At 39.7% G+C, this 26,607-nt stretch overlaps 1 protein-coding gene across 2 annotated transcripts in view; it reads left to right on the forward strand.

Moving 5' to 3' along the window:
* The window catches only part of LOC136875767 (uncharacterized), a 61,847-nt gene that overhangs the window by 8,983 nt on the left and 26,257 nt on the right, over positions 1 to 26,607 (forward strand). The window contains exons 2-3 of one of the 2 annotated variants that reach the window (XM_067149356.2): positions 7,595 to 7,756; positions 22,144 to 22,295. In XM_067149356.2, coding sequence (XP_067005457.2) covers positions 7,595 to 7,756; positions 22,144 to 22,295 — 314 coding nt within the window. The remainder of the gene's footprint in view (positions 1 to 7,594; positions 7,757 to 22,143; positions 22,296 to 26,607) is intronic. The other variant, XM_067149357.2, reaches the window with a different exon arrangement.

Raw genomic sequence — 26,607 nt, forward strand, 5'->3', positions numbered from 1 at the left:
TTCTTAATATACTAAGACTTTGATATTGGTGTGGTGTCTTGCATTCTCATCAAGGTTTCCTTGAGCTGCCTAAGTGATTCCTGTGTAATTTTCTTCATTTCTTTCACTACAAATTTATAATTTATTTCTACTTACTGGGCTAAGTAGCTCAGATGTTAGACTGCTGGTTTTCTAAGCTCAAGTTGGTGAGTTCAATCCCTGTTTAGTTTGGTGGTTTTGAAGGTACTTAAATACGTCAGCCTCAGGTCAGTAGATTTACTGGTGAATAAATGAACTCCTGCAGGACAAAATTCCAGCACCCTGGCATCTCCAAAAATCATCCAAAACTTAAATAAATTCCTTATAATTTAATTTGTGTGCCCTGGTGCTCATGAATTCCAGCTTTCTAAATGGTTTTGGCCACTTGTAGTTCCTTTTAAAATCACCACCACCACCACCACCACCTAAAGACACTTATCGAAACCTTTACAGCATTTAGATATACTTCATTAATAAAGTATGTCTCATGCCAAGTTTTTACTGAAATTGACAAACCTCAAGTGTATTGTCCCTCTAGCATCAGTCATTAAGTCATTAAGTAGATATTAGTTTACAATACATTTTTCTTTGATGTCGTAGAATGGTTGAGCTGTAGACTTTACACTTCTCCTCTTGTACTTAAGGGGGCTGGTATTCATTCGTTTCCACCCATAAATAGGTAAGGGTTATTCTGCCCGAAGCAGGTCTGAAACTCCGCAGAGGTGTTCCTGAGCCAGAGTTTACGTGCGGTAGGGTGGCCAGTTCCTTTCCGCTCCTCCATTCCCTTACCCCCCACCAACAGCGCATGGCAACCCATCCAACTCCTGACCACTCCCAATGTTGCTTAACTTCGGAGATTTCACAGGATCCGGTGTTTCAACACGGCTACGGCCGTTGGCACCCATAAATAAACTCTTTCAAATCTCTGCAACAGATAGTGGAGACTTATGTGTTAAGAAAACCAAATAATATATTTTAAAGCATGTATTAGAAAAGACTGTTGTAGGATACCGGTGGACCCTTACAAAGTGATGTGCCATCATTGATTTTTAGCAGTCTCCTATTTTCCATCAGTTTCCCACAATCATAATTGATTTAGGCTACAACTTTACTAGAATACTGTAAATAAAAGATCTAGATTTCATAAGAAAAAAGGATAGATTATTTGAAATATGTATCCATTGCAGCTCAAATTAATAGCATTAGTAATAGGAAGGTAACAAACGAGGAAGGAACGTGTATGTAGACAGTTAAATGCAGGGACAGGTCTGAGTGCAAAGAGGAAAGACAAACATGAAAACAAGGACAAAAAGACAAATACCACGAATGGGGGAAAGAAAGGTATACATATAATCACATTGACTGGTCTGCGAGACGAAAAGGATGCAACATAACAGAGGGAGAGAACCACCATCTCCCTCTTTTCACAAACAACCACTCTCATTATCACTGCCGTTACTAATACATCCATTTCTTCTCAGCTGCTGAGAAGCTCATTTCTGCGTACCTGTAAGAATATATTCATAGATAATTGTTAAATAAATTTTAAAAAGACAGATCTGTGATAACTTAGCCTTTTCTGGTTACTAGCAGCGCAGTAGTTATCTTTGGAGTGTTTCAAAATCCGATTCATGCAGCATGGGTGATGTAGTCGTAAAGGTTTTGAACCATGGCATCATTGTGATAATATATTTGTACTGCAAAGGTTCTCATCCTGGGGGGTGCGCCCCCCCCCCCCCTGGGGAGGCATTGGAGAATTTCAAGGGAGGCGTGGTAAGCAATGATAAAGAAAAGAATTTACTACAAAAACTTTTCATCACTGCTAAATTGAAAAAGAAGTTGTTCCTAAAATTATTATACCTCAAATTATTATGCTTTATAGTAACGTTGGAATTTGTGTTTTTGAATTGTGTAATGAAATATGTAAAAAATTATAAAAATTGTTAGGTACACTTTTGTTGTAAAATGTCATGAAGTTACACACTTCTGGCCAGAGCTTACCGATCCCCTTTTAGAAGAGATCAAAAATGAAAGGTCGATTCCACTATATCGCCGAGCGTTAATAGAAACGGCTTTCGCAAGTATCAAACTCAAGATCAATGCGTAAGAGGCAGGATGCTCCAGTATACAAGTTCTAACTCACAAGGCAATAAACTCAGCAGAGCGGAGCGCAGAGGAAGGCATAATACACAAAGCCGTACTTCGGAACATTAAAAAAAAAACACACATTAATGGTGGGCCATGTTAAATCACAGGAAAGGAATACCAGAAAAGAGAACTCCCAAAGCACAGAATTCTTTTTCTTAAAGATAACATATATATTGAACAAAGTTTTCAAAAATACAAAATATAGATCCACCAAAAAGATATAAAACAGATCACGAGGGACTATTTCAATGGTCAATAATCTAGTTTAGATAGGCACACACAATTACAACGAAGGGTAAAATGACCCGTAAAAATCAACATTATCTTTGGTTACAACAAGGGATAAAAACCCCGAGAATTACAACTGTCTTTGAGGTACAACCAAGGGGTAAATGCCCCATGAATTACACATATCTTGACTCGTACAAATTCGAGTGAAAAGGTTAAACCTGAGCAAATCAATGTTCTTGTTTACATACAAGCTCCCATAGGAGGGCCATTTGATGAACCGGAATAAGATAGTTAAAAAACAATTGGCAGTAATTTTAATTGAAGAGAGGTTTACAATACAAAAAAAGGAGTACTTTGCAAGATACTACCACAATCCCCCAGATTCGTGTTTCAGCTTAGACCATATAGGAAAACATATGAACATCGAAGCTACCTAGTGTAGATAGATCATAAAAGGGTTAGCAGACCGCGATACACCATCTTAAATAACAAAGGTAAACAAAAGGACAAAATAATAAAGGAAGGGAAAGGCAAAAGGAGGGCAATGAGGCGAAGAAAGAAGAAAAATCAGGAGGGATAAGGAGACAGAGTACTGATCAGGCCGCGAAGCTCCCACATCACATGAATGGAAGGCAAAGTTCACACATCACACATCGCGAGTCCAGTCCACATTCTCGATTCACTTTTCTATCTCAAGTTCGGAGTTAGAATTTTACCAGAGTGACAATTTCGTAATGCCCTTAAAAAAAAGGACTAAAGTTCGGATTCCAATTAACAAGCCGAAGAAAAGGGCAAAATAGAATGAATGTTAATATGAGAAGAAATATGAAGTCTGCTCACCCAGTACATTGAACGGAGAAATTTTAAAACCAGTATGTACACGGGCCAGCCGCGCACACTTCCAGAGCTTCCACTACCTATCACAACATTTGATCCACACCTGAACATCGAACAAGCACATGCAGCCCGTATATATACGGAACCAAGGTCGCCGTAGAACATGCGAGAAGCGATGACGTCACAGGGCCTCGCGTGGAGCGATGAAACAGTCCAGACAGTCAAGTGGCAGGCGTGAAGGCAGACAGTTCGTGTCGCGAAACGATGCGTTGGGTTTGAGCATAGAAGAAAAATAAGGTAAGCGATTTGAACACGTTACAAAATACAATAAATTTTATCATGAAGTATAGTAAATTTTTTTACATAAACCTTTTTCTACATGTAATAAATCAACTGATAAATACGAATTTATGACAAATTTACAGGAAATAATTTTATTTTTTACTTTATTTTTCAGTTGTGTTGTGCAATTTCTATCAACATATCTATGTGAATGTGGGTTTTATACGCTGGCTTACATCAAATCAGAGGACGGAGCATGGCTAGTTGTTGAAAGTGATCTGTGTGTGCATATCACAGTTCGAACTAAACATTAAGAAACTTGTGAAAGAAAATTATTTGCTGGTTAATCACTGTAATCTAGTACGGTATCTAATTTATTGAATATCAATATCACAATATTCACAGCACCTTTTTTCAGCAGTGCCTTTCATTAGTCATTAATTCTGTTCTTACACCATCAAATCAAATGATGTAGTTTGAGATGTTAGTTGCAGGGAGTGTAGAATCCTCCATAATATATTCACGGTCATTTGTTTTATTTTCTTGTATTAAAATCATTATACAACTTTTTTGAGATGTTAACCCTAACAGAAAAGTAGAACTTTTGTAAATCAATAATTCATTAGAGAGGTGTGAAATAATTTACAGATGCAAAGAGGGCACAGCCCCACTAAAGTTTAGAACCACTGCTGTACTGCTTCCAAAATATTTATCTAAACACTGTTAAATAAGCCAGAAAGGAACAGGGTATTGTAGCAGAGACACATGGAAGAGCTATTTCATAGCATCTCCTCCTCCTCCTCCTCCTCCCCCTCTTTTGCATTTCACTATCTGAATGTCATCTTTGAAACAGTGAGAATATTAAAATGTTTATTTTCTTTATAATATTTAATTGAATAAAATCTTTACAAATATATAAATCTGAATGCTGGTCTATTTGTCTTCTTTCTTCCATCTAAAAACTGCCGTGACTGATCCATGTCAAATTTGTCAAGCTTATAGCTGATACCTTTGATCAACATATAGGCTGTTTACTATAATGCAGTCTCTTAAGGGGCCATGCAGCAGAAGAAAATGAGAAGCAAGTCAGAGGAAAGTGAAATGCTTAGTTTTATTAAAAAATAGAGCCTGCCAAGTGTATTAGAATTCAATTTCCTAGGAAAAAAAAAAGAATGTAGTACACATTTTCTTCCTAACTTGTAACAATTTTCTGGGGAAAAAAATACTTTCTTGTTAGTCTTACAGATAAACATACAGAATTTACCAATTACATTTCCTATACAAATGCTAACAATTCCATGAACCTACTACGCTGGTGTAGCAGGGGGAGAGGTGATACTCCCACGTGGCGGATAGGGGGGGTCCTAACCAGCTTGCCGTCAGACTTGAGAGAAATAAAATAGCTCTTGCAGACCAAATACACAACCCCCTGTGGGTGGGGGACGCAGATGAATTCACGCACGGTATCTCCTACCTGTCGTAAGAGGCGACTAAAAGGGGAGACCAAGGGATGATGATTTTAGAACCATGAGAGTACTTGTGTTTAGCGTCATTATGTCAGGAACATCGTGGCTCAACAATTATTTTGTGAAGAATTCCATGGATCTACGTTACCTAGGAGTAGTACCCTTATGTGAGGAACTCAATGGGTCTGGGCGTTGTCTATGGTTAGTACTACTATGTGTATTCCACCAAGGTGGGGGCAGGGGGCATTCGGTTGCACAGAATAATGTTCATGTGCCATAACGCTGCACTGGAATATGTCAGTTCCCCTGTGTTCAGAATGGGTCTCCGCTGCCATTTTCTGAGAAATGCCATGGGTCTGCGTTGCCTGTGATTAGTAACACTGTGAGAAACACCATGGGTTTGGCTGGCATCTGTGACTAGTACCACTATGTGAAGAACACCATGGGATTTGTTACCTGTGGGCGTTACCAAAATGTGTCATACACCATGGATTTACAGTGCCTATAATTAGTACCACTATGTGAGCAACACCACAGGAATACCAGCGTTCGTGCTTAGTCCCACTATGTGAGGAACACCGTGGGTCTGCGTTGCTTGTGAGTGGTGCCCTTATGTGTGAAACGCCCTGGGTTTGTGTTACCTGTGAGTGGTGCCATACCATGGGTTTACATTACCTGTGATTAGTACCACTATAGAAAGAACACCATGATACTGCTTTACCAGTGATTTTTACCATTATGAGGGGCCGGTGATCTGGATTTTGGACCTCTTTAGATATTAAGCAGCATCCCAGTTATTTAGACATTGTGAATTGGATTTGATGATTTTTTTTTTTTTTTTTCACTATCATTTTTTTCCATCATCATTCGTTCTGGATTCCAGTCAGTGGATACATTTTTAAATTTTCTTTTCATTGCACCTTGTACCATTAGGGGCTGATGACCTTGCTGTTAGGCCCCTTTAAACAACATCATCAATGCTAACAATTTGATGCACTGATGAATGTTATGAAAACCTCCTAGATTTTCTGAAATTAAAACTACACGATAAGGAATAAAATTGAATAATGATCAGTAATACAGTATATGCTGCAATAGGCTATTTTCAGTCAGTAGGATTGCTTTAGGGAGTGTTTTAGAAGTCTCATATAGTTGTTCAATGGCAAATTCAGTTTTCTTGTATGTTAGTAAGGAGGTGAGGCAAAGTAATATGCTACTGCAAGGTCCAGGCTTCCTTGAATTTTCTTGAGTCTGGTCGAGGGACTGTTGTGTCACTACCGCTCTAGGCTCATACTGACTAGCTTCAAATGCTATTCTCATGCAGTGCTGAAGCACTGCTGTTGCTCTCATAGGAAAGCAGGTGCAAGCTACCATCAGTCGAAATTTGTATCAAACTGGAAAAGATTATATGTGGGTAATCACTATAATCTAATATCTAATTTATTGAATATCAAACAATATCACAATATTCACAGCATCTTTCCTCAGCAGCCATCTGTTTTCCCCATATCCTTCGGCCCTGCCTTAATCCCCCTTCCCCTCTCTCCCCTTTCCTTTCCCCGCCCTCTCCCTTTCCATGTTTCCCTTTGAATCTCACGATCCAGTCTCAACTCCTCCCCATTAGTATGAGGCACACAACAGTAGGCCACACATCACCTGCCGCAATGAAAGGGAGGTCTCGTATAACCTGTACTGTCTGATTGGCACTCTCTCTCTCCTTTTAGTTCATTAATTTTTGTCTATCATTTATTTAGGTTAACTTCATGACGCCGCACTGAATTGCGAATTTCTACCAGCTGCAATCATATTTTCATGTGCTGTCCTTGACTCAACCATTGACAATTTCCAGCAGAGGAACTTTTCAGCATTTTTCAAGATATCTTATCAGGAAGCACTAATGAAACATTTTAATACGACACAACGCATCTAAGGATTTTAGAACTTTATTTTAATTTCATCATATATTTTACATGTTGTGCACATAGTTCATCCCAGATGCTTTTGATACCTTTTAACGTCATTTGTATGTGTTTGTACATTTGTTTTAGTCATTAGATGTGTATGTACAGTTTTGTATTTAGGCTGATAATAGCCATCCCCAAGGCTGAAACTAGTTCCTAGATTAAAAATGTAATGTAAACATTGCATAATATAGTATTGAAAAAGTGGACTATTACGACATAAGTTTAGTTATTATTGTGATCACAATTTAGTATGGATCAAAACCATGAAATTTATATCCTAGAATTCATTTGGGGTGTACTCTCCACCCCTGATTACTTCATGCTTGTTTGGGAACACCCTCTAAACTGAGCCATAATACACAAAAGAGAACAGCACACAACTCACAAACACATTCGTTTGATAGGGACAGACTAATAAGCTCGTCTTGTATACATTGCCATGAGAGAACAGTGAACTTAGTAGAGAGTTTTCTTGTCACCAGTAGGAGTAACATGGCATGTTTGGTTTTTAATTCAAATGCCTTCACTGTCATTTTAAGTGTGTAGTTTCCATTTCATTAAAGATTTAAATGTGTTCTCGTGTTTCATAACTCCATTGATAAACAATATCCATATATTCATTGCACTCACGACTGTGAATTGTTCTAGCACCGGATATTGCAAGAACCTCTGCTTCCTCAGAGTTGACGACACGTGAGAAGAAGCCTCATACCGACCTGTTGCCTCAGAGAATTGTACTAATCCTGTCCCGCTGTATGAGCCATAACAATTCAGATTCTGTTCAAAATTGTCTTTTGACTGGACCTAATGGTAAATATTATCTTACTTGCTTCCAGTCTAATGTAGTTAACCCAGATAAGTCTGCCGTTCATCCAGAAGGATGTGTGCCTTACTTGCATTCTTTACTTCCTGGTAATCCTACATATAGGTGTCATTTCATAAGTCATGGCAACTATGTTATAGTGTCCGATAATGCTACATCATGGGAAATCCGTGATATGCATTGGAAAAGCAAGGCAGTGTGTATCTCGGTGCTGGTATCAAATGGGGTAGGAGTGAAAGAGCTAACGACTGGGGTGGGGGGGCTGTCAAGAGATGTGCACATACAGTACAATGAACTGTTGTATTTTATTATGTACAAACTTGCATTACATACAGGTAACATCCTACAAGATATTCCCCCAAGGCATAACGCATTGTTGCCAGCAATGGTGATGGCGTTGAAATACCATCAGCAGTGTTGGTTCCATCAGTGTGTACCACCTGTCACCAGTAAATCATTATAATGCAAAGTGCATCCCTCATTTTCAAAATGTCAGACCTCTTTTTTTCCCCCTCTGATTAATGTTAATAGAGAATGGTTGCCCACTTGTACTTCTTCTTAAAACGATAATCACCACCACCTCTCTACGGTTTCTTGAGTTTTGAAACGAGATCAATGGCCTGAGATCTGCTGAGTAAGGAGGGTATTCTAAGAATTCCCAGCTCCACTGCTGTACAAGGTCCATGACGGAGGCCACAGTGTGGGCTTTAGCGTTACCATGGATCGTTGTCCAGCTGTGCTGGACATCTCTGCCAAAGTGTACAATGCAGATGTCCTTGCAGAAATATGCAGTAGTACTGGGAATTGATGGTGTAGCACTCAGGAATATCTTGACTGTCATACACCAAATGATTTTGTGGATGTTGGTTTGTGTCATCGTGGGGATGACCGTTAACTGCAATTTTCTCATATGACCTCTGTTCTATGAGGGTAGGCCAGAAACTAATGCACCACTTTTTTTTCTTCAACAATTATTTATTGAACACAATGAAACATACACAAGAAAGAATGATGTTTCTTCTACACTCCGTCTTTTTCCACGTAACCTCCTTCCCGTTCTATGGCCTTCCTCCAGTGAGATACAAGAGCGTGTATGCCCTGGCGGTACCACTCCTTGTTCTGTTCACAAAGCCATTTCTTCCCTGTGCGAATCACCTCTTCGTCATCCTCAAAATCTTTCCCACGAATGGCATTCTTCAATGGCCCAAACAAGTGAAAGTCTGAGGGAGCTAGTTCAGGGCTATGGGGTGGATGGAGTAACACTGTCCAACCCTGTTTTATGATGTGTTCCAACGTGAGGCTATGCATTATCATGTTTAAGGAAACAATCACCTGGGTTGTTATGGCGTCCAAGTCGCTGGAAGCACTTCTTGAGTTTGGTTAATGTGTTCACATATGCCTCAGAATTAATGGTGGTGCCTCTTGACATCACATCAATGACACTATCATAGTTCCAAAACACAGTGACCTTACCAGCAGGAGCAGTTCCTTTGTACTTTTCTTCTGTGAAGAGTCAGGATGGCGCCATTCCATCGATTGCCATTTTGTTTCGGGCACAAAATGGTGAACCCAGGTTTCATCACCTGTCACAATCTGGGAACAAGAAGGCTTCCCCCTCAGCTTTAAAACGTTGCAGCAACTCAGAAGAAATGTTTTTTTTTTCTGTGAGTTTTGTGGTTCTCTGTAAGACGGCGCAGAACCCATCATGAACACATTTTTGCATAATCAAGAGCACCGATCGAAATCGACTTTCAACCTATTAGGTCATGTTTCGTATGAGGTTGTGGTTTCGAATCCCACTGGTGTCCGATTGACCATTTTTGTTCTGTACTTAACATCTCTTCAACACGTACTAAATGTACGTAACACGACCTAATAGGTTGAAAGTCGATTTAGACTACAATGCGGTAGTGAAAATTCAATATTCAAGAGCACTGATGATTACACCTACACTTCCTTTGCTGATTGGCAGTTCTCACACCAACTGCCGAGTCTTTCTGCGTCGGTCCTCACGAATGAGTACATCAGCACACTGCATATTGTCAGGTGTGACAACCGCGGCAGCTGCAAATCTTAGAGCTCTGCTGAACCGCTTTCAGATGGCCTCGCCCTCTGTGCCCAGCGACTAACCGTTCTTCTGTCGACTGGTTATGCTCCATAAACTGCACGTAAACGTTTATGAATGTTTCCAACTGTTTCTTGCTCCGCAGTGAGAAATTCAATGACGACACGCTGCTTGTAACATACATCACTTACAGACACCATGTTGAACCATTGCTGCAAGTATGCTGCCTGTTGGAAGAAACGGAAACTTTGCGCGCTCACTCTGAAAACATAAAAGTTTTGCATTCGTACCATTGTTGGGGTCTGAGAAAAAAATTGTGGTGCATTATTTTCTGGGCCATCCTCGTACTTTACTTGCATCTCGGAGCATAGCTAGATGCATAATGAGTGTGTCGGGGACTAGCACTTAACCACTTGTGCCCACTGACGTGATCTGTTGATGGCCATTGGTAATATGTGCTGGGTTTCCAGCATAATACCACACTTACTGTGCTGCACATGTTTGAATAATATAACACCTTTGCCCTGATTTATGAAATGGCCTATGTATATTCTAGGGAGTATACTGCTTGTATTGGCAGAGAGCATTGCTGTTCGTTGCTTGGCAAGTAGTGTTTGCTAGTTAGGCTAGTTTACCTTCCAGTATTTCAATAGAAGCTGTTTGATAACAGATAAGTGAGCGATATATCGTTATTACAACTTGCAAAGGGCAGTTCTTTTGTGTCCTTAGATATTTAGTTGATGGCAAATTCATTTAGCCAGAATTTTTAATGATCAAAGATTAGTGACCCCAGTTATGAGTGTATCCCTTCAATTGAATATCAGGTGAATCTATAATATAATTGTATGCCTTTTCAAATGTTCATATATCCAAGATAACTCTTGATAGTTCCTAAAAAATGTGGGCTTCTAGTACAAGTCCAAATTACTCTGTTAATGAATTATAAATGTTACACACTCAAAAAAAAAAAAAGTACCTTAAATCATGCGACAAGATTTTACAGGACAAGGAAAAGGCATGATGTTGTATTGAAAAATATCTATTTTTTTTATTTCAGCACCATGCGTTAGGTGAACCTTAGACTACATTAAGGTAACATCAACAACACTGTCAGTGCATTTGCACATTAATGATGGAGCCTAAACAAGGGTTTCTAACCTGTTTTTGTTTGCTTGTTTATTATTAATTGATTACATTTATTTATTTATTTATTTATTTATTTATTTATTTATTTATTTATTTATCAGCATAGTGTAGTAGGAATGGCCTGTTTGTGCCTTTCATGTACTTATTGTATTCAAATAAGCAAGGATTTTTCTTTACAGTCACTCCTGGTTTAGTATTGGCCGTTCATCATTAGAAATGCAGAACTGTAGTGCCAGTGTATTTATAGTCAGCAGTCTGACTCGTTGGCTGAACGGTCAGCGTACTGGCCTTCGGTTCAGAGGGTCCCGGGTTCGATTCCCGGCCGGGTCGGGGATTTTAACCTTAATTGGTTAATTCCAATGGCACAGGGGCTGGGTGTATGTGTTGTCTTCATCATCATTTCATCCTCATCACGACGCGCAGGTCATCTACGAGTGTCAAATAGAAAGACCTGCACCTGGCGAGCCGAACCCGTCCTGGGATATCCCGGCACTAAAAGCCATACGACATTTCATTTCATCATTAGAAATGCCTAATTCACTGTCACTCGGTACATCTGATAACTGGTCTGCACATAATTAATCACAAATATCAGTATCCATCAGAAATTGCACCAAGTTGACATCTGCACTGATGCTCCAGGGCATAGCGCTACATTTCTGATATTATTTTCTTAACTACATAAAGGTTTAAAGGAAGAATGATACAACGATAGCTGCCTTACACTCTTACACACTTATAATCTTACCACCAATTTTTAGCAATGGTGCATAAAAACAAGAGTTTTCATAGCCCGCCACCTACTGTTGGCTGAGAAACTACAAGAATTCTCAGGACTCATCACCCTTGTGGCACATCAGATAATGAATCTGCGTATAAATCGTGAAGAAATATTTTGTCATCACACAAGGCACGTTGCCATGTGCGCGCCATCTGGTATATTGACTCTTGGCATGTAAGAACGTCCCTGTATACGTGTAGAGCGTGCAAGTGGACGAATTTATCGACACTAACATCTACGATCCCACTACTCCATAACATGCTTGCACATACTTTAAAGTTTATTCAGCAGGTAATACAGCAAGCTGCACATATTGCCCGTGTGTAAAAAGAAAAAAAATTTCCGGCCCCCATCAGTCTCTGTTTGCCACAGTAATACAGAGGTCTCCAGAGCCCATTATCAGTGTATTAAAAAGCTCCTTGAGACAGATAATGCATACTAACAAATTTGGTTAAAAAAAACTAACAATGTTAAACATGCAGCAAATGCTCAGTTTTCTAGCTAGAGACTTCTGGTTTTAAGGAAAACAGTTGTTATATTATGTATTATCAAAATATAAATAAAAATGGCACTTCCAAACTTAAGGTGTCATTTCCAGATAATAATATTTAAGAGGTCAAAAAAATTACAAAAATAAAATAAGAAAAGAGAAAACTATAGTAAGAGAGATTTTTAAAAAAAAGGAAGGATTCCAAAAAAGAATGAAAAGGAAACCTGGTCCAAAGTGGTCTGAGGAGAGAATAAAGGATAGTGCAGTGATGAAGGAATACTGGAAAGAATGGAAGAGGAAGCAGCAAGGAAGGATGAATTGAAATTGACATGTGGTCCCTAGTAATAATAATAATAATAATAATAATAATAATAATAATAATAATAATAATAATGGTGTGTGGCCTCCGGAAAGGCCTGGTGCTGGTCTTTTGAGTTGACCTAAGATGAATTCTAATGCTGAAGATGGTACAAACATCCACCCCCCGAGCCAGAGGAATTATCCAGTCAGAAATCAAACCCAGTACCTCTTGGACCAAAGGTGGCTGTCACAGATACAGAGTAAATTTTACAGGCTTGTAGGATTTTTACCTTCCAGTGTTTCAATAGAAGCTCAATTAGATTATGGTCTACAAGCAGGGAAAGAAAAATTTCTTCTATATTCATTGTGAAAGTGTAAGTTATGTTAATTTATGAACTGTCTTTCTGCAATATCTCTTCGGTTATAAGTAATAATGACACTGGTCAACACACATTTTGTTGATACAGATTTTGATTCCCATAGGGAGCATGAAATATTTGTCCTGATTCAGCATTCCAATAACAGAGCACTTACGTTAGAATTACACATTTTGTTGTTGATCACATTAACTTGTTTGTAATATCTGAAACCATCTCTTTTCAGTTTCGACTCAGTTAATTTATAACTGTTAGGCTCTTTGGTCTTCCAAAACTAACTTTACCGAAGTTATGGGAAAAAAAAAAAAAAAAAAATCACATTAACCCCTAAATCATGAGGCACAGTCTCTGTGACTGCTTCAATTTCTCAAATCAACATTCTGTAGTGGTTGATTGGCTGTTTGCCTTCTTTGCACCTCTCCTCTCTGCATTGTTGAGGTCAGTTGCAATCTACATTGAGCAGTGGGAGGTATTCAGCTTTGTGGCGGTCACACAGACCAGACCTTGTGGGTAGTGTAGTGTAGTGTCGTGGCAATGAGTGGCGTTCCCAAGGTTAGTGCTTGTGGCTAAGTACGAACAGTATACAGAAGGATGTTTAGAGAAGACCTCAGTGATGTGGGAGGGCCATATACAGATCCAAATTACACGTTGCTGAAAGTGATCATAATTCAATATCTGAACTGGCTACCAGCGCTTTGCCTGCAAGAATCCAGTGAGTCTTGAATGCACCAAGAAACTTTGCAAGAAGTGTGCTGTTGAAATTCTTGAGTGAAAAGCTGAAAGTGATAACACTGCAGATTTAAAATAAATTGTGATATTGATAAAGGTTAGTGTCAGCAGCCCTGAAGATGGTTTACTGTGGGTCCCATTTTCACACCAGACAAATGTCGGGGCTGTACCTTAATTAAGGCCATGGCCACTTCCTTCCCACTCCTAGGCCTCTGCTATCCCATCGTCACCATAGGATCTATCTGTGTCGGTGCGACGTAAAGCAAATTTTTAAAAAAAAAATTTAAAAAAGTTAGTGTAAATAATATTGTTTTTACTATTGTCTCTTTTCTAATATCTTGACTCTCAATTCATTTTCCCAACTGACATGTTTCTCGATTAGTTCATTTTTACTATAGGATATAAGTTATGAATGTTTGTAACATGTTACTTTGTTTTCGCTATTTAAAGGACAGTAATAGGGTGTAAAACATCCTCTAATCTGAATTTAGATCATTTTAAATTTTATTGTCAATATTTATAATTTTATGTGCCTAGAGTTATTTATAAACAGTTCATTTTGTGGAAACACAGACATCAAAAATGTCTGTATTTCTACAAAATGAGTGTTACTGTATTCTAAACTTGGAATTGAACTTAGTCATATTTGTTATGTATAGTTCCTTTGACTAATAAGGCCACGTAGTTAACATCCATGTAAATAGGCTCCCATCCAACTCGGAGTGCTGTCAGAGAAACCTAGGCAATAAGTAATCAACATTTTACTTGATCCTATGGAGATTCTTCCCCTCCCCTCCTCTCAATTCTGATGTCATCCAGAATTTTAGCATTTTATAAAACTACTCAGGTTGAAAATACAGAACACATGTTAGGACAACACTATGAACACTGCATAAACAGTGACACCATGTAAGATAAGAATAATAATCATAACTTAATGACATTACTTTTGACACAAAAATTTATTTGCATGTCTGAGAGGCCAGACCTCTTGATGTACGTGCCTTATGAGTTAAGGGTTAAAGTCATTTTAGGAACTTTGTCAACAGATTCCAAATATTGCATTGGTTTAACCAAATTGGCTCTAATTTTGAAGTATAACAAATACCTCCGTGAAAACCTTGGAAAAGCCAAAAAATATGATGTAAAAGCTATTAAAAAATCACATGCAACACGAAACAATGGTTATATAGATGAAATTCCTAAAGCCATTGTATTCAGTATATTTACAAAAATATCATAATTATTGCTTTAAAATTAATTTACCGTATATGATTTTCTTCTATATTGGCCATCAGGACAGTCATGTTGTCCAGTATTTCGGGAGATAGTAGGTTCGAACCCCACTGTCGGCAGCCCTGAAAATGGTTTTCCGTGGTTTCCCATTTTCACACCAGGCAAATGCTGGGGCTGTACCTTAATTAAGGCCATGGCCGCTTCCTTCCCACTCCTAGCCCTTTCCTGTCCCATCATCGCCGTAAGACCTATCTGTGGCAATGCGACGTAAAACAACTGGCAAAACAGAAAAGGTCATGTTGTAGGCTCCAGCAATAGTCTGCCATAATGTATCTATCCCATTTCCTTTGATACTTTTTCTTCATCACCTTTATGTCTTGAAGGAATATTTTCCCTTTGTCCTTCACTCAAATCACAAAGATTTTCTGGAAATCTATCCAAGTGGCTATGGAGATAGTGCAACTTTATGATCATATTAGCACCCACATTTTAAAATTCTTAGAGCATGTTTTGTACCAGTTCCTCATAATTGTGTACTTTGTGGTTACCCAAGAATTTCTAGATAACCATGACAAAGCTGCACCACACAGAAGCTTCAGTATTGGTGACACAGTTTGTGAAATTTGAATTGTTTATGACTTTGAGGGCCATCAAAAATACCTGCTTTTGATTTTTCTATACTCAGTCTGGGAAAGCAACTACAAATGTATTTGAAGCAAACACCATCTTTGTTCAGCATCAGAATATTTCAAGTTATATTTGAATCTCATGCTGGCTTTCTGTGCCCGGTGTAGTGTATCTTGAAGTTCTATTTATGAGTCACAATAGTCAAATATTGGAAGAACAGTGGTTTTGACTAGTTTCTTCTCAAGACTGAAAAGAAAAGTAAATTTGAAATTATTTAATGTTTGTAACCTTGCAAAAGCTTGTCTATATACAGATATTGTGTGGTCCAACCTAGAGCGGTGCTGGTCAGTGGTTATTCCCAGATATTTTATACTGTGGCTAAAAGGCAAAACTTGGTTTTGAAGTTGTACGTCAGGGAAAGACATGCGGTCATGGTTAGAAATGATTCTTGGTAAGGCAATTGCTATGGTCTAGGAGTTGTCCAGGTTTATAAGTCCATGCTGAGAAAACTAGTTGCGTACTGCTTCAAGATTTGTGTTTATTTTGCTTAATTGCCATCAAAACATCTACTGGTTTTGCATGGATGTAGGCCTATAATTGTACATCGTCAGCAGTGTATCAGTTGTTTAGCTAAATCATTGATAAATACTGAAAACAGCAAAGGAGCCAGGGTTGATCCTTGGGGGATACCTGCCTTTACATGCTGCCATGATGAAAAGGTACTGTGATTAAGGCCATGTAGTTAACATCCATGAAAATAGGCTCCCATCCAACTCGGAGTGCTGTCGGAGAAACCTAGGCAATAAAGTGTGGATAGGAACAACTCTCTTGGTCTGTGCAGTCAAATGTTTTGCAGAAGTCCAATAATTCAAATATTGTTGCTTCTCACTCGTGTCCTCTGTCACGCTTAGTAAAGCAATACATGTATTGTGATTGTGTCAAAAACGTGACTGGTGTGCATCTAGTAAGCTATTATTGTTGAGATAAGTTATGATTTAATTATGCTCAATGTGTTTAAGTCCTTTGGCTACTATTGACAGTATGTTAATGGGTCTGTAATTACTAGAAATTTAGTCTTTGGTAAAGGATGTACCAGAGCCATTTTCCAATAGTCTTTATGCCAAAAATTAATGTCATGTGAAAGTAAAACAGTATATGAAGAACACATCTGCTGGTCAAATTTGTCCTGTACATTTTGTGAAAAGTAACACCTTCAGGAGTATTGGGTCAATGCATAAGTTCATGCGGTTCTTATATATTATTTTGTTTTACTGTCACGGTCACGCACTGTAATTCACGATCACAATCACTCAGTGATGTATTCACCTCCACTCTCTATGACCTTCTGCCAACATTCAGATAGCAGTTGAATGCCTCGCCTGTAGAACTGTTTTGGTTTTGACTGGAAGAAATCTGGTCAAGAGAAGCTTCGTCACAAAACACTTGCCCCTAAATGTGGTTAGAAAGAGAGCGGAAAAGATGGAAATCTGAGGGGGCAAGGTCAGGGAAATAGGGAAGATGAGGAAGAGGTTACCAGCCAAGTTCAGCAATCACACCTTTGGTCAATTGCACTGTATGTGGACGAGCATTATCATGGAGCAATAAGACTGGTTGTTGTCTTTGTCTTTTGTTGTCAGTAGCAATGGCAAGCCGTTTTAGCTGGTCACTATACACACTATACACACATGATTTTCCTTGGAGAGGCATTCATCCTTGGCACAGGGAGTTGCTTTTTTTGATGGGCTGAGCCACTCTTTCCTCTTCTTCATGTTGACAAACAGGCACCATTTCTCATCACCGGTGACAATGTTCAAAAGGAATGCTTCGTGCCTATCACAAGCCAACCGGTGCCGGGCAAGCAATGATGAACAGATGTTTACCCGTTGATTTTTGTTACTGTCATTTAGCACATGTGGTACACATATACCCAATTTCTGTACCTTACCCATCAAATGCAAATGGCGTACAATAGTTGACTGATCACATTCAAAAACTTCTGCCATTTCCTGCATTGTTTGACGATTCTCATGAAGCAACTCATTCAAGTGCTTTTTGTCAAAATATGAAGGTCTTCCAGAACGTGGATCATCACATAAGTCAAACTGTTCTGCTTGAAAGCGGGAAAACCATTTTTGTGCTGTTCTTGCAGCAATTGTGTCATTCCCATACTCTTCACAAATTGTTCTCGCAGCTCCTGATGCACTGGATCCTCGGTTAAACTTGAAGAGTAAAATGTGTGGGAAATGCTCACTTTTTCAACACATTCCATATCCGTTTGTCTGAAATACACACATATAATACGTTCACAATCGAGAAAACCTGTGTTTCACAACACACAAACTCCAAACTTAGTTAAAACAACGGAATACCACACGAACTTATGCATTGACCCAATACAAGCAGAATAAAGTGTATCATCTTTGTTCGGAGTCCATGAGTCTACTGAAAGGAGAACATTTGCTTCGCCTTGCATATTTAGCCAGAGCACTTCTTGAAGAAACGCGTCCAGATCTCTTTTATTCATGTGTACTATACAGCCAGTGAAAGCTCTGATATGTTCTGCAAGTTTATGTCCATTTTCCAGTTGGTTCCACAACCAGTTCATAAATGAGAGGTGCTAAAATGTCATCCATCTTTAAAATTGGCATTATCATACATGTATGGGTTAGGGCCGGATTGCGTTTAGTTCCATTGAATTCTAGCGTTCACCCTGAATGCATCTCTTTTATCAAAGCAACTGTGATCTCCGTTAGCGACCTGTGATGGATTCAGTTGTACACGCTGAATTAGCTGGTTTACCTGCATAAAGGTAGACATCACTTTCTCCAAGTTACTTTCATTGCTTGAATATTTCTTTAACACTTGAGCATTATTTTATGGCTTACAAGCTGGTGCTGATGTTAGAACTGCTTAAGCCATGATACTAGCACTTGAAATAAGTGCAAGTTCTTTGGGTCAAGCTGTCGTTTTACATGAATTGCCCATACACTTTGAACAATACCACCTCAAGCACGAACTTTACAAATTTCTTGCACAAGTTCCGAGTTAGTTTGTTGCTGTATGGGGCTTATTTTTGTAGTTCCATTCTGTTTTGAGTCGTCTTTGTATTACCGAAGTGTGTTAGTTGTTTTAGAGTTTAAAAATTGCAATCTTATCGACTAGGTGGAAAATAAATAAATACTTAATTGTGAATCTATTGAAGTGCGATACGGACCATGAAGCTGATTTTATGTAAACGTCACCCTTGTTAAGCCGTCAGTCACCGGTCCTGGTGCTTACCGTACAGATGTTTCAAAAGTACCATCCTTTGCACATGGCTGTTTCATTATATATTTTGTCTGCATCTCTAAGATAATCATCAGATGGCTTCATTGACATTCTTTTAGGTAAAGGACGATATGACAATCCGCTGCCCTCTTGATTATACTGGTCCGTTTCATCTTGACAAGTGGTGTGGCACTATCGCAATTATCACTTTTTGAATCACCCATGATGTTGAGAGTTGTAATTTCATCTATAATATCTTCCTCCTCTTCATGTACCCATTTTATTTCTTAAAAAATCAGGACTTCCACCGCTGCTGAAGGATTATCTGTTAAGCTGAAATGTGATGCCAAGAGATGGACAATTACTAAAGGCCTCATACGGACGTCTTCTTGTAAAATGCTGTACTAAATCTGTAATTAGAAAATTAAAAATATATCAAACTTCACTGAATAGGATAAATGTAATATATTTTTCAATTATTAAAGTTAATCTGTGTAGTTTTTGCAGGAACTTCTATTTTAATATCACTGAATTGGTTCTGTTTAAGTATTTTAATTTTAAGTATAATTTAATTTCTGTCAAATGTACTGTAAAGTCCAAACTAATATTGCTTCAGTTTGTCGTACAATCACACAGTTACATTCTTTCCATGCAGTGAACGCACAGCTGACTGTCAGATGTGTGTCTATGTAGAGCAACATCCGCTGAGACCATGTTGACAGTGTATATATTGTGCCAAGTGTTCTTTGTGGGAATAAAGCATGCCAAATGTGAATTGCTATTGCAGTTGGCACTTTTTCTCTGCTCCCCCTAATCCATCGCTTGTAATATTTGGCACATATCCATATCAGCCTATGCTCTATCATAAGGATATAAAGGAGAGGACGTGTAAGTCTCTGGTATTACCCCTGTTAGAGTATGATTCCAGTGTATGGGACCCACATCAGGATTACTTGCTACAAGAAGCACAATTCCTTCTGCAGGATTTCCAACAAAAAGAGTAGTGCTACAAAAATGTTGCAAACTTTGGGCTGGGAAGACTTTGGAGTAAGGAGGCGAGCTACTACTAAATGGTATGTTCTGAGCTGGAGAGATGGTGTGGAATGACATTAGTTGAATAAACTTGAGCTCAGATTTTAAAGGTAGGAGAGATCATAATATGAAGATGCAGTTGGAATTCACAAAGACAAATAGGGGCAAATACTCGCTTATAGGAAGAGTAATTAAAGATTAGAATAGGTAAAAAATTGATAAGGAACCACCACCTAGACGACAGCCCTAAACACAGATCAGCGATGATTTTGGATTTTTTTAAAACTTTTTTTTTTTTTTTTACCTGCCCCGGTTGTGCAATGCCCGGGGCAGTTCGGCATTTTCCATGTCAGCACCACTTATAAATCGGCAGGCATAAATGAGACTGAGATTTCAGTGAAAGGTACATTTTGCTTTGGTCTTTGCCAAGAGACAGGTGCAAAAATACTGCATCCATCAGCAAGTAGCCACAGGTGGAATATTACACACACACTGTTTCATTACGGCAGTACTGAATACAAGTTCATGATTTTTGTGCGTACGAAGATGTGACTAATCACCTTTAACTAATACTAATATGCATCAGCTGATGAAGTTCACTGGTGGAGCTAGAAAGTCACTGTTGTACATTGTGTGGAATACCCAGGTTATTGTAAAGTTTTCCTCTTTGATGGCAATAACAATAACCTATGGCTTCAGGAGAGGCCAGGTGCAGCTCTTTCGAGTTGACACTCAGATGACCTCTGCTTCTGTGAGGAGGAGCCCTCCCTAAGATGAATTCTATTGTTGAAGATGGCACAGACACCCAGTCCCCGAACCAGAGGAATTAAACAATGAGCATTAAAACTACAGCGCGCTCCCAACAATCACACAAATGACAGACCAAAACAGCAAATAATCTGACACGGTCCAACAGATCGCAGTTATGAAGAAGGGAACATTCTCACTTTAGATAATGGGACATCAATCCCAGACAACTTGACCCTGAGTAAACCACAAGATTTTATATTTGTTTGCTCAAAACATGCGACTCACACCTGTTTCGTTGTACATCAAGACATGATAATTTATTTCTAAATTCCTACTGACGCAAGTTTTACAAACCACAGTACCTTTTAACTTAGTAATAAGATGTTTTAGAACTTAAAATAAGAGAATCAACAACGGAAAATGAAGTTAATAGATTATGGTATTAGAGCACTCGAGGCCTAGGGAGTCTTTCATTTTCACGCCCTTCGTGGCCCTTGTCTTTCTTTGGCTGATACCTTCATTTTTTGAAGTGTCGGATCCCTTCCAATTTTTTCTCTCTGATTAATGTTATAAGGAGGATGGTTGTCTTGTTGTACCTCCTCTTAAAACTATAATCACCACCATCACCACTCACAGATGTGCAGGTTGTCTACTAGAAAAAGATCTGCACCAGGCTTCTCCTGAGGCCATACTGGTCAGATACTCTTACTTGTAAGAATCCAACTATGAATTACCAGTAGATATTGTATAGGATGCACCTGTTGCTGTTTCTTGATGGATGCAGTATTGCCAGAGCAAATTGTAACTTCCACTGGTCTCAGTCTCACTTATGGCAATTATGCAAGCTGCTGAGGTATGGACGGTGCTGAGTAATGGCATTTGAATCACAATTTGTGCGTCTGGATGTTATGAAAAGTACTACTCAATAGAGCCAGTCATGCTTCAGTATCCCTTTCTGGTCCAGTGAAACACTACCTCACTCCTCATCTTGCCTAGTAGGTCTCATTTTAGCGCCTATAACTGCGTAATCTTTGGTGGTGCTATTTGAGGATCCGACCAGGCTGTGAACTGACGACTTAACAGACACTATATATGAATACACCTGCTTTTACTCTTGTACTCTGTTTAAATGATGAGTCTCAGATGGCTGAGGTGCTGGCCTTCTGACTCCAGCTTGGCAGGTTCAATCCTAGCTCAGCCCAGTGGTATTTGAAGGTGCTCAGATACATCAGCTTCATGCCATTAGATTTACTGACATGTAAAAGAACTCCTGCAGGACTAAATTCTGGCACCTCGGCATCTCCAAACACCATTAAAGCACTTAGTGGGACATAAAAACCAATAACATTAATTCATTTTTATTTAAATGTTTTAGAAGAAATGAATTGCTAGTGTATATTTCACTGTTTATTTAAATTTTTTAGAAGAAATGAATTGCTAGTGTATATTTCACTGTTATTTTTTTAAATGATGTGTCGACTAGTATTAGAGTCCAATTCTCAAAATTCCTATGTAATTTGTGTTTGTACTGGACTGAATTATAAATAACAAACTTTTAATATCTGCATTTTCAGGCAAGCTGTATTTTTTATCTCTTGCCCTGAAAGGCAAGACTCCTGTGACAGCCCTACATGAGCTTTGTCAGAAGCTGAAATGGGGATCTCCAGAATTTAGTCTTGTTACTGAAAGCTACTTTCCTGGACATTCTCCAGGCTTCCTGATGAAGGTAAGATACCATTGGTGCAGTATTCTTTAAATAAGTATGATAGTGATCTAAATTACCTATGAAATACTTCAAGCCAGAAATTTGCTGCTGATTTCATTGTAGATATACCTGTACAAAAATTAAGGGGTTGAGTAAATTTGGCTGGTGTTTTAACTATTGGTATAAATTTTTCCAGAAAAGTTTGAGTGTAAGTTGTTGCTAAATAATCTTAAGGATATATTTTTTTAATGGTAATGTCAAACTGAAATAAAATAATTTAAATGATTACATAGTTGTGTGATCACTTTGGGCTCCGGCGGATGTGGACACAGGACGGCCACATTGTTGTTTTGAAGGACAATAGGCAGAAAGTGTTTATTAGCAGCATGGCACAATTAATAAGCCTTATGTGAGCGAGCACGAGATTGACTGGGAAAATAACAATGAGTTATATAATAGTGTGTAATGTTTGTGTATGTGGAAGTGATAGTGTGTGTGAAAGTGATTGTTGGAATATTTCTGGAGGTGCTTATGAAACAACTAGGGTGAGTAGTTTGAATTTTTCTGTTGACAATGGCTAATGTAAATGAGTCAGTTATTTATACCGAACAGAATGTCCGTGATGTCATTGACCCCGTTCCTCTTCATTGCCAACCGCCTTCACCCCTACCTTCCCCTCCTCACCAGCTGTGGCAGGAGACATTCTTAAGGAAAGGTTAGCTCCCCACCAAAAATATTTTCAGTGTTTGTCACTTTGACGAAATACAGGCACTATTTGGAAACAGTAATTTGCATTGTATTTGTGTAAAAGAGACATGGTTACAGCAGTCGCTCAAATATGATCTCTTTAAACATTACATTGCCTAGATCGTTTAAATCGTGTAGGGGACGGTTGCGCTATATATTGTCATAGCGACTTAAAAAGTAAAATAGTTATGGCCTCAGATGTTATGACTTTGTGCCTGACAGTGTATACAAGCTAGCTCATTTAACCGTTCTCCGCTTTTCATAAACATTATAAGACTTTGCCTAACACTGCGTGTGCCATACTGCCGTTCAGAAAATTACGCACTGTTTCTTTTAAGTGACTTACATTTTACTTCTTCTGAATTTTACAGTGTCTACCCCCGTCATTTTTATATCGCCTCTTCTACTGATCCGGAGTGAACTTGATCTTTTATTTTCTTTTTCCTATGCATCGTTTTTCATGTTTTAATCGGCTGATGATGACCTGGACTAGGGTCGAAACCGGTACTACTTCTACTTATTATTAAATAAGAATGTAATCACTGCATTTCTTATTCTTTAGTATTGAATAGGTTGAACCTCTTTATTTATTATTTCAATTTTAACTAGAATAAGTTAGTACGGAGGTTATATCCTCCCCCAATCACAAGTTTCGGGTCGTGGCGAGGTGATGCATGGCTACTGGGTGAGTAGTTCCTAGCGACCCGCTCCAGATACCGGGTGCCCTCTGGAGTATATAGCCTTGCCTTCGGTACATCTCCTTGGCTCTGCCGAAGGTCGATCTCATATTTCCGGAGTACTCGTGGGACCAAAAAGGGAACCTCTCTCTTCTATTTCTTCTGTTCCAAAGGGTGGCACCCTTCAAAAACAGCATCGAAAATTGGTAAGAAACGTAAGCCTTATACTCCAGTTCCAGTGGATTATGTAAGTGACGAACGTCTTCCTCGATTCCTGGTTGTTTCCAGGGTCGATGGTTAGAGTTTTCTTGATGAATGTCCTTTCATGATCAGCATTTCCATCGAAGAAATTGTTGCTGGTGAAGTCGACGAGATGTGCAAGCTCCGCAATGGATCCGTACTTATAAAGATATCTACGGCTGAACAGTCCAGACGGCTACTTAAAGCCAAGTTATTCGGAAAGGTAGAGGTGAAAATCAAAAAGCACCAAACCCTTTACTCCTGCAAGGGAGTTATATTCCACAGGGACTTGGTTAAGTCTTCTGATAATACTATGATCCAGTACCTAGCACGTCAGGGTGTAACCGACGTGAAGAGGTTGAAGAGGCATGTGGGTGATAAGCTACTCGATACGGGTGCTTTCATCCTTACCTTCAACGCCGAGACCATACCTGAATGGTTAAAAGTGGCAATGTATCGTCTGACTGTTCCTCCATATATTCCGGCACCAGTGAGGTGCTATAACTGTCAAAAGTTTGGCCACACATTGCGATGTACAGGTTCGACGACCTGCAAAATGTGTGGGAAGTGCGAGCATGCTGGGGTTGACTGCACACCACCACCTGTGTGCGTCAACTGCCTGGGTGCGCATGCTCCAATCTCCAAGGAGTGCCCCACATTCAAGCAGGAGAAGAAGATCCAGGAGATAAAAACGCTGGAAAAGATATCTTACACAGACGTCCGGAGGAAGTTCAAGACCATGGCTGCTCCGGAGTTCTCCATCTCCTTTGTTGAAAAGGTCGCAAACGTGCGGACCACTCCACAGAGTTTTGTACAGAACAGCAGTATTGAAAACGCATCGATAAGTCAAAGCCAGCAACAAAAGATAATCGCTAAAGAAACTGGAGTTTCAAAAGCACAAGGACCGAAAAGTGCGTTATTGCCGACGTTGTCTGGGAAGGCTGTTTCCCAGGAATGCTCGGCTGGGAAGTCCTCCCCCAACAGGGCGGGGGGAAAGACTTCCCCAAATAGGGCTGGAAAGTCCAGCCCTCCTTCCAATGTCCAGATTATAAAGGAGGAGAAGGTGAAGCCACAGAGCTCCCTTAAGAAATTGGAGAAGAAGCCTTCTCCAACTCAATCGGGGGTCACAGGATCCTGGAAGAAATCCGGCAAGCCATCTGCTGGCTCTCCTCCAAAAAAGACAGAAAAAGTGGGGAAGAGCGAGAGGCCCCGACGCTCTCCTTGTTCGATCACTTTCTGGAGAACCTAGTTCTCCCAGGAAGAAGGTCCACTGTTCCCGATCAATGAGATCACCGTCCGTGGAGTGTCCAGTCACTGCGCCTCCTTCTTCTGAGGAGACAATGGAGACTGAACCACTCATTGTCATAGATGGTGAGTGTGACAAAAATGATACCGACAAAGACGGCGTAATTTGGCAGGTAATGGACCGAACGAAGGGCAAGAAATTGCTTTGAATCCGAAGCTTTACCTTCCACACAGTGGCAATATTGCTGCAGTAGTTATCACTGTCGCCTAGCTGAGTTACGTCAATTGATATCCGTCTATGCGGCCTCCATAGTCTGTCTACAGGAATCTTGTTTGAGACCTGGACACGACATGACTATGAGAGGATATCGTCTTTATTCCAAAGACAGAGTAGCTGTGGATGGAGCGGCAACTGGGGGCGTTTGTACCTAGTTCGCTCCGACATCTTCAGCGAAGAAGTACCGCTCCGTACTCAGCTAGATGCAGTTACAGTTCACACTCCGTTGCCAGTAATGACAATGGTTTGCAAAGTGCACATTCCACTGGATTACGACCTTGAAATTTGTGCACAAGATTTGAGCACTCAGTTGCCTCCTCCTTTCCTCATGCTGGGAGATGTGAACGCTCGTAACATACTATGGGCTTCTCTGTCTTCCTGTTCTAGGGGGAGGATGCTCGAGCGAATGATCAACCTGTTTGATCTTTGCGTGCTTAATACAGGGGAACCGACACATTTCAGCAGCGCACATAACACGTTCTCACACCTGGATATCACTTTGTGCAGCCGTGCGCTAGTTCCCCTGCTACGGTGGCAAGTACACGACGACCTCTGTGATAGTGACCACTTCCCGATAATTCTATCTCTCCTGAATCAAAGACAGTCTGAAGTACCCAAGCGCTGGTTACTTCGGCGGGCAAATTGGCCAGAATTTTCGAAACGCGCAGTGATGGCTGATTATATGCTGAAGTCTGTTGACGACCACATTTCTTCCATTACTACTGGAATTTTGGCTGCTACAGAGGAAACAATTCCTTCCTCATCTGGTATTCGTCGCCGGAAACAGGTCCGATGGTGGACGGACGAAATTCCAGCAGCCATACGTGATTGCCGACAGGCTTTTAAACATTATCATCGGAATCCTACGATGGCCAATCATATCACTTTTAAGCGTCTGCGCGCAAAGGCCTGTTTTTTTTATTCAAGAAAGTAAGAAAGCTACGTGGGAAAAGTATGTGTCATCCATCATGGCACATACTCCGTCATCACAAGTGTGGACAAAACTCCGCCGTATTGTCGGAGTACAGAATGTGCCCTCATTACCCGGAATCTCCATTAATTGAGATATAGTTACGATTCCTTCAGTCATTTCTGACCACATCGCGTCACATTTCGCAGATACGTCCAGCTCTAGGAGATATGACTG

This window comes from Anabrus simplex, chromosome 6 (assembly GCF_040414725.1).
Source record: "Anabrus simplex isolate iqAnaSimp1 chromosome 6, ASM4041472v1, whole genome shotgun sequence".
NCBI classification, from domain to species: Eukaryota; Metazoa; Arthropoda; class Insecta; order Orthoptera; family Tettigoniidae; genus Anabrus; species Anabrus simplex.